Raw genomic sequence first — 7816 nt, forward strand, 5'->3', positions numbered from 1 at the left:
AATTCGACTGTATGTTCGTTTTTTTTTGTATGTATGTTACGCGATAACTCCGGTATTTGTGAACCGATTTTCATGATTCTTTTTTTGTTGGAAAGGGGGTACTTCCATAGTGGTCCCATTTTATTTTGAAGAAAATCATCCACCTCTTAGGGTGGCTGTTGACGCATGAAGATTCATTTTTATAAATAGCGTCTAACTTTAATTTAGGAGCAATTACTTTAATGGTTGATTTTGCTATTTCTCCAATTCAAGGCGTTTTTCTCTCGATGTACTTTGAGTAGTGAGAACCGATTTTTATTATCTCCAATGTCAAGTCCTGCATAGTAGCATAGCGAACTAGGGGATATTTCAATAAAACTTACAGACGTAATTCCACGTGCTTTTGAGGTCGGTGTTTTTAGTACTCTGTACTGAGATCATTCGAACAAAATATTCTAAGTTGCAACGAAAATTGACACACTAAATATGCGTTAATCAAAACTGTGATATTAAGTGATTATCTGAAAGTAATCCAACAATTCTTTGACAAGTCCCATGTGCCTGTAATTTCACCAGCCCCTTAGGACGGACGACTGACGCTCTGCACATTATGTCGTGACGACAGATAGTCTCTAGCGGTTTAAAGTATCGTGCTCTGTGTATTAAAATGAAGTTGTTTACACATACAACAACACGATTACCTGTCGTTCACGACTAATAGGAAGAGCGTCTGTCGTCTGACGATAAATAAAACGTCACGATTAAAATGTGACGACAGATAATTGCAGCTTCAAACGATTCTGTCGTGCAAACGACAAGGCGGCTGCCGTGAACCGATAAATTGTCGTCACGATCTAGTAGGAACAGCTAGACACGACTGTCGTCCAACGATAAATAAAACATGACGACATAATGGAAACGCTCCCATAAGCATTCAAAACCGAAACGCAGTGGTTCCCACATTACTTCTTAGTAACAAAAAGGGGTAAGGTGGCAGTACGTATCTGGAGGATCTCTTTCATAAGGAACTTTACTGCTTCTAAATACCCTCCTAAGAAATCTAATCATTTAAGGTAAACGTTCAACGTTTCTACGACTTTAAGTGTAATTTAACAGCTCAGCGGAGCTTTCCTCGGCTTCAAACTGCTTTTGGCGATGAAGTACCATGATAGACAACTATTTATAGCGATCGTGTGAATCTCAGTGACGAATTTCATGATGGTCGCCCGTCCACTGCTGTGAACAACAAAAACATCTGTGCTGTGCGCCGTATGATCAAAACAGACAGGCATGTGACATACCATGAGATTCGGGCATTTTTAGACATAGGCATGAGTCAAATATATTCGATACTACACAAACATTTGGATGTGAAAAAGCTGTGCTCTCGGTGGATCCCACACAATTTGACTGAGGCTGAAAAAATGGATTGCGTCACTTGGTGCAATGCCATGTTTACCAGATTCAACGAAGAGACGTCAAATTTGGTGTGGGATATAGTAACAGGTGACGAAACATGGACTTATAGTTACGATCCCATAACAAAGCAGCAATCGAGCGCATAGGTATTTCGAGAAGAGTCGAAACCAACCAAAGTGGCGCGTGTAAAGTGCCTCTAAGCGGATGATTGCTTCTTTTTTAAATAAAACTGGACACGTGGCTACTATTGCTTTGGAGAATCGTTGTACCGCGAATAATGATTGGTACACGACCATTTGTTTGCCGGAAGTTATTGACGAACTCCGTAAAAATAACCGTAAACGCCGTATCATCTTGCACCACGATAATGCCAGTTCTCACACGGCTAGACAGATAAATGAATTTTTGAAGGTGAACAACGTTGACCTTATGAACCATACCGCTTACAGTCCCGATCTGGCCCCTTGTGACTTTTATTTATTTCCAAAAACTAAGAACCAGTTACTGAAGAGGCTGTCGAAGAGTATGAAAAATGTTTCAGAGATTGTCACGGAGCAGTGGCATAAATGTTATCAAAATTGGTTCATTCGTTTGAAAAAGTGCATTAACTCTAACGGAGAATATTTTGAGAAACAATAAATTCATTTGCGACCATTTATAGTATATTTTTCTTATTAATTCCGGAAACTTATAGTACACGTACAGTAGTTAATCGATTATTGAAAAAAATATACTGTAAAATATTATAGAAACATTTATCTTGAGCTATTTATCATTAAGCTAGAAGACGTCGGTTCGAATCTGGCCGGATCGAAGGAATTTTTTCTGAGTGTTCCATCTTTGTATTAATAAATACTTCTTTTTTTGTTTAAAAATATATTTTCTTAAAACACACCCAAGAAATTTTGAATTCATTTAAGATTATTTAAATTTGATGTAAGCGGTAAAAATTTCTTGATGTAAGTAATGTCCAATTAATTGATTGGAAATGAAATAAAATCTTGAAGTGAACGTATTTGTCTCAAAGTTACAATAAGGTTAAGAGTAAAATTGTATTAGAAAAAGATAGCAGTATTTTTGTAATGACAATATTTTATTACTTTTAATAAATATTTTTTCAGAATTAGCAAATATTTTGAGAAATTGCTCTTTCTTATTAGTAGAAATCCTTTTTTTCTGTGTGAGGTTTCAACTTAAGAAAGTAGTTATGTACATTTCTCTTTAATTAGATATAGACTTAAAAGTAAGTTTTAACCCCTTAATCGTTATTGACAAAAATAAGTGACGCATTTCGAGTGTAGATATAACTGACCCCAATGTGTTTGTCAACCTTTGTACTGTCATTTGTATAAACGAGAATTTAGAACATTATTTGTGTGCACACGATAAACTATCTGTTATATCTGTGTTATTTTTTATGTTTCTTAATTAATCCGGTTGTTACTGTTGTTATGGTTGCTACAGGATCTTGAACAGCAAAATGATCTTAAATCGTCGTTATTTGTTTTTTTTTCGAATCTGGATCCAAAAGTTTGTAGCTCGATTACAATACCGCCATGTCGGTAACTTTTCGATTTCAGTATTCCAAAAAATACCTCTCACTTTGTAACTTGTAAATGAAACCGCCGTTTGACCTTGGATAACTTGTGCAGTAGATTCAATCAAAAGCACGTCCAGCTTTAAGCTTAAGTTTTAAATTCAATTCGTTACTTATGAGTAGAGCGCGCCAAAGGTCAAGGTGTACAACCGAATATGCAGTTGACTTTATACATACAATTAATAACATTAAGTTAGGTATAGTTTTTAAATTAAATATTCTCTCTTTTACATTTCAGAGCTATGTGCTCTCGTAGGTGCCATGAACACTATTCTGTCTTTTACAAAGCTTTTTCTTTGGTTCACGTTGCCCCATATTCTTTTAATCTAATGAAAGCAACTTATTTCATGTTCGTCTTCGATCTGGTTTTAATTAAATCTTGCTTGACTTTGCACGACTTGTTCGTCCCGTCACTTGATGTTATAAAAAAACTCTTTCTTAAGATAGCCCGTGAGCCCCTTCCGCTTCTGTTTTCAATTATTTTCAAGATGTTTCTCTTTTACTTCACGCTTGTTAGGCCCTTTTAATTAATCTTATTTTTGACCTTTCACTACTGTCAATAAAACTTAATTTAAATAACATTATTTCACAGAAAAAAATCAAAGAAGAAGAGGAAGCTGGCCTACTCAACGGCCACATAGTGAGTTTCTCCGATGTATTAGAAAAAGACGAATCCATAGACAGAAGAATAAGCAACATGCTTACATTTAAACCAGACTTGACGAAAATAAGCGAAGAAGAACAAACTAAAGGTTTGGAAAGAATACTAGCATTAGAAGTAGCTGAGATTGTAAATAAGAAAATGAGAAAAGGAAGTAAAGATAGCAATGAAGAATCTCGTTTCAATACTGAATTGCATCAAAAATCCACACAAACTGATCCTTTAAAATCTCCAGCTGGAAGTTTTAGAAGAAAATCTTTACAATTAGTTACGAAAATGTTCATGAAAGATGAAGATGACGAGGAGAATAGAAAAATGGATGAACAGAATTCAGAAGGTGATGGGAAAGCATCTCTGATGGATATTTGGAGATACCCGAATATAAGGAAGAAGTTTTTGCTACTTACTTTTGATTGGGTGGCTTTGGGAGTCGTTTATAACAGCTTAAGTTACAATTCGTCTAATTTAGGCGTAGATGATTACTTAGCTTTCTTTATTGGTAAGTGCGAATTTTATTTCCTATTCATGTATACTTTTTTTTTCAAGTTGCATCTTTATGCTTAAGTAGAATTTTTTCATAATGGTGTTTAAAAATAGGCACGGGTCTCTTTTAAGGATAAGGTCTCATCAAGAGGCTTTCGGTCTTCAAACAACATGCAACAGCTAGCCGATTTTATTATAAAATATATAAATGTTCAAATTTTATAATAATGTTGCTGTTGTGGACCTACCTAAATGCTAAATTCGTTTCTTATTCTCTTTCAGGAGGAGCAGTAGAACTGCCCTCGTATTTCATAGCTTGGCGATGCATGGAGCGGTTTGGCCGGCGCTGGGTGCTCTGTGTTTTCATGTGCGTAGGTGGACTCGCCTGTTTGTGCTGCGGTTTTGTTCCTGAAAGTAAGTTTTTTAGTTGCAACTACCTTAATATTTTTGGTTTCCTAGCATTTATGTATATCTTCAAAAAGGATCTCAGTGTAGTTAACTTTTGTTCACTAGTAGATTTGTTTCTTGTTTCGTTCAACATTTGTTATTATACTGATTTCATCAGTCTAAACAATTCGTACGGCTCTTGACATATGTGACTTTTACAATTACAATTATTTTCTTTATGTAATCGTGATAAGAGTCACTTTTAAAGCAAAAAATATAGTGTAAAATGTCAAATTTTTCGGTGTCTTCAGGTTGGCCGTGGATAACAGTGTCATTAGCAATGATAGGCAGACTTTTCGCTGCGTCAGCATTCGCAGTATTCTACGTGCTTATTGGCGAGTTGCTGCCAACTGTACTAAGGGCTCAGGCTATGGGAGCTGCATCCTTTATATCGGGATTGGGATTGCTTGCTTGCCCTTATATTGTACACTTGGTAAGTGTCTAAAAAGAGTCAGCAGCTGTAGTCGTTATTCGTAGTTCGTATTTCTGGTATAAACATTTGCCTAGGTGGTTCTTTAGAGACGTACAAATACAAGATATTTTTTTGTGAGAAATAGACGCACGCTTGGCCATATTTTCGTCTTATGTTAAACGACGATGTGCGCTACGTGACGATTTTACGCATTTGCCTAAAAATGCTTTTGAAACTACCATTGATTAAAATGATCACAATTTTATTCCTGGGGAAAACTCAAGCACAGAAGCATGAAGTCAAGTTTATTAAAAATTCCAATACTGTATTTCAAGGCTTATTTATCAAGGCATTGTCAAAAATTACTTAAGAAAGCTTTTTGTAATTTCTCAATACACGTGTGACATCCCTCGAATGTTTGTGCCGACAGCGATACACTTAGCGGTACTTATTACATTTATTGCGTAACCTTGAGTGAGTGACAGAACCTTGGTAGAGGTTAGGTTAAGACGATCAAACAAAAAATTACTTTAATCATTTGACATTTGTTGGTAAAAGTTAACCGTTTAGATAAATGAATATTAATGTGCATCAGTTTATTTTTCAACTACAATAAAAACTATTTAACTCTCTTAGTTTGTCATAATTTTTAAGCGACTTCAAAAAAAGGAGAAGGTTCTCAATTCAAGTTTTTTTGTATGTATGTTACTCGATAACTCTTTGAACCGATCATTTGTGAACCGATTACGATGATTCTTTTTTTGTTGGAAAGAGGGTACTTCAGTACTAGTCTCATTTAAATTTGAAAAAATATTCCACCTCTAAGGGTAGCAAACTAGGGTATTATCCGGTTTAGCACACTTTCCGGTAACCGATTTCAATATAGCTTAGATGTAATTCCACGATCGGTTTTTTTTTGTAACTGCAGTTCATAATATAGGGTGGGTTACATTAATATTAGATCTAACTGGTTGATGATGGTTGATAACTAATACCATCTCAATCAGCCCAAAACGTTAATTTGTTTGAAAAAAGCAAATGTACGCGATCATTTGTAATGTTTTAACACAGTTCTATGTATTTATTTCTAGGCGGTCTACTCAAGAGCGTTACCTCTAATCATCATGGGAATTCTGAGCATCTTAGGCGGAATAACAGCTCTTTTCTTCCCAGAGACCTTACACCAACCTCTGCCTCAAACTTTGGGAGATGGGGAGCTATTCGGTCGAGACTTCAAGATTTTGAGTTGTGTTGAAAAACCTAAACGTGTGGTTATAGATGATTAAAATTTCTTACGGATTTATCTAAGATTTAAGTTCGACGTGCGAGTGAATAGTATCATCATTTAAATGGATAATAACTTATTAGAAAGTATTACCAAAGTATAATATGACGAGTATGGTAACTCCAAGCAAACATCGCAGAGCGGCTTGTAGATATATGTGCAATCCCGCCGTGCGCCCAATATGCACGCACATATTTCGAGTGGCCTATCTCAAAAGCGTCCTAATTCATCACGAAGATGGTTTAAAAAAACTGAGACGTGTCTGCCGCGCAAAATTGACAAATCGTAGACAATTCCAATTTTCTTTAAATCCGGGTATATTCGAACCAACGTCTTCCAGTCTACCTTGCGAATTTTTCTATGTGTCTTTAATTTTGGTTTTTAACGACTTTGTTGCCGTAGATTTCTCACAGATGGCGCTACGGCACAGTCGTTAAAACCTAAAAACACAGATCTGCAACAAGCAGAACAATTCGTAAAATCCGCTAGTTCATTCCATGGCTTAGTTGGCACGGTTTGCTGAAAGACGTTGGTTACTTTCCAGCCGATGGAATTTTTTCTTAGTGTTCGATCTTTGTATTAATAATTTTATAACAAACTAGTGGAGTAATTTCACAAAAGTAATTGAATATCATGGTGGTCAAACATCGTAATATTCGATAAACTTAAAAATACAAATTCAACATTGTCATTATGATTATTTTAACCAATGAAAAGCACGATATCATATTTCTAATAAGTTTTTAGTATTTTCTGAACAAATTTCGGTCATAAATCAAAAAAAGGAATTATTTTGGAGTGGCCACTGGTCTTGAAAACTAGCTATTTGCATTATGTAAGGCGCACGCGACAACCAGCGCTACGCAACGCGAGTGCATCGCGAGCTTATGCGAATGTGTGCGTCTGTACACAGCGCGAGGCGGGTTTCCATACACGGGTACAAGCCGCGCTACTATGTTTGTATGGAATTACCATTATTGCCTTATTATACTATGCTATTACTTTCTAATACACATGTAAAGTAATACTTATCCAATTTTCTTAGCATTTTTTGATGTAAGAATTCTATTTTCTGTGCAAATACTTTAAATTACTAGAACTAGATACTTTTTGGAAATTTCGGAACGTTTTTTATAAAACACATTGAATTTGATGTAAGCTGTTACTTCTGTAAATAGTCCCGTAAACATTCGGGACATACATTTTAATGTTAAGGTGTTTAATAATAGGATATTGGCATTACGTTGAAATGGGACCTGTGTGTCCATCCCAAATAAGTGCCCAAAATCATCTTGAATTGTAACAACAGAACTAATCGAAGGTTTCTTTCATGATGTTCATTCAACAACACATACACTTTTGTTCGAATATCACCTCCAATGCAACGGAATAAGATCCGCTAATGTGTAGTTTGACGTGCAGATTTCAAGGATGACCAATTCGCAACCGCGTCCGCGTCTGCAGATACCGTCATAACTCACATTGGCTTACCTGATACCACTACCATGGACCAATAATTCAAGAGTACGTACT

General features: G+C 35.8%; 1 protein-coding gene across 1 annotated transcript in view; it reads left to right on the plus strand.

Moving 5' to 3' along the window:
* Positions 1 to 6606, plus strand: part of LOC113229026 (organic cation transporter 1-like) — a 55956-nt gene extending 49350 nt beyond the window's left edge. Inside the window, exons 11-14 of the mRNA XM_026462497.1 lie at positions 3588 to 4155; positions 4422 to 4553; positions 4838 to 5019; positions 6090 to 6606. Coding sequence (XP_026318282.1) covers positions 3588 to 4155; positions 4422 to 4553; positions 4838 to 5019; positions 6090 to 6284 — 1077 coding nt within the window. The 3' untranslated portion in view covers positions 6285 to 6606. The remainder of the gene's footprint in view (positions 1 to 3587; positions 4156 to 4421; positions 4554 to 4837; positions 5020 to 6089) is intronic.
* The last annotated feature ends 1210 nt before the right edge of the window (positions 6607 to 7816 follow it).

The sequence above is a fragment of the Hyposmocoma kahamanoa genome, unplaced genomic scaffold (genome assembly GCF_003589595.1).
Source record: "Hyposmocoma kahamanoa isolate Upper Pololo Valley unplaced genomic scaffold, ASM358959v1 270, whole genome shotgun sequence".
Taxonomy (NCBI): Eukaryota; Metazoa; Arthropoda; class Insecta; order Lepidoptera; family Cosmopterigidae; genus Hyposmocoma; species Hyposmocoma kahamanoa.